This window comes from Octopus bimaculoides, chromosome 13, assembly GCF_001194135.2.
Source record: "Octopus bimaculoides isolate UCB-OBI-ISO-001 chromosome 13, ASM119413v2, whole genome shotgun sequence".
Classification (NCBI taxonomy): Eukaryota; Metazoa; Mollusca; class Cephalopoda; order Octopoda; family Octopodidae; genus Octopus; species Octopus bimaculoides.
This window is the reverse complement of record NC_068993.1, coordinates 10,237,635-10,239,209: the sequence shown is the minus strand read 5'-3', so window position 1 is coordinate 10,239,209 and position 1,575 is coordinate 10,237,635. Positions and strand designations below refer to the sequence as shown.

Sequence of the window (1,575 nt, the reverse complement as noted above, 5' to 3'; positions counted from 1 at the left end):
TTTTGCCGAACCGCTAGATTACGGGGACGTAAACACACCAGCATCGGTTGTCAAGCGATGTTGGTGGGACAGACACAGACACATAAACTCACATATATACTTATACATATATACGACGGGCTTCTTTCAGTTTCCGTCTACCAAATCCACTCACAAAGGCTTTGGTCGGCCCGAGGCTATAGTAGATGACACTTGCCCAAGAATATAAAGTAAGCTATAAAAAAAATAGAGAGTTAAATTGTATTTTAACAAATTTGAATTAATACACTTCTAAAGCAGGCTCTGTTTGAGATTTATTTATCCACTTAAAATTCTTAAAAATATATATCATGCTGTACTATGTACACAGTGCAATGTTTATAGAGGCAAATTGAATGAAGAAAAATGAAAAAAAAAAAAATCTTTTATTGTGTTTAGGGAGAATGAGGCAGAGGCTAAAATTTCTTTAACTAGAAGGGCCTTCGACACATCTTGTACCAATATAACAAAACCACTAGAAAATATAAACCAGATACAAAATTTGTTTCAACACACAAATTCATATAAAGAATCGTGCAAACCAAATACAAAAATGAAGTAAAAAAAGATCATTATATTTAAAAGATAGTTATAAATTTATACAATTTTAGAGTAGAGTATGTTTAATCTCTATCGATCCACTTAAAAATGTAAAGAATGAAACTATTTTAACACACAGTATGGAAGTTAACCAGCTTCAAAAGCAGGGTCTGTTTACTTAATACAGGATACAACATTATTGCTCAATATCTCCAGATTTCTGGAGTATAAAAACTGCATCCCTCTGCCAAGCCAGTGTGGAAGCATAGGTTCATCAAACCAGTATAATCTCAAGCTCAAATTCACAGTTAGAGATTGATACTTCTTTATGCAGTTATCCTCCTCCTCCTCATCATCATTGTTGTTTAACATCTACCTTCCATGCTGTCATGGGTTGGATGGTTTGACAGGAGCCGGCCAGACAGAAGACTGACTGTTTTTGTATGGTTTTTACGGCTGGATGCCCTTCCTAACACCAACCACCCTACAGAGTGGACCAAGTGCTTTTTATGTGTCACCATCACAGGCGAGGTCGATTTTGGCATGGTTTTTACAGCTAGATGCCCTTCTAAATTCCAGTCACTTCACGGTGTGGACTGGATGCTTTTTACATGAGGTGCAGTGAGCTGGCAGAATTGTTAGCACATTTGACAAAACGCTTAACAGCATTTCTTCCAGCTCTCTTTGTTTTGAGTTCAAATTTCTCTGAGGTAGCTTTTATCTTTCATCCTCTCAGGGGTAAATAAAAAAAAAAAAGCACTAGTCAAATACAGGGGTTGATGAAACCAACTTATTCCCCACTCCCTAAAATTGCTGGCCTTGTGTTGAAATTTTAAACCATTAATTTATATTAATAAAAAAAATTCTCTTTTCTTTTCCAGCAATGCAATAAATACATTAGTGAAGCTAATAGCTTGGTTGTACACTGGTTCCCATAGTATGTTTTCTGAATGTATTCACTCACTCGCTGACACCGTCAACCAGGTAGATTTGAAGTTTTGAATTTTTGTTTAATAT

At 35.7% G+C, this 1,575-nt stretch overlaps 1 protein-coding gene across 1 annotated transcript in view; it reads left to right on the top strand.

Moving 5' to 3' along the window:
- Positions 1-1,575, top strand: part of LOC106874550 (zinc transporter 9) — a 34,990-nt gene that overhangs the window by 14,342 nt on the left and 19,073 nt on the right. The window contains exon 8 of the mRNA XM_052972569.1: positions 1,440-1,542. Coding sequence (XP_052828529.1) covers positions 1,440-1,542 — 103 coding nt within the window. The remainder of the gene's footprint in view (positions 1-1,439; positions 1,543-1,575) is intronic.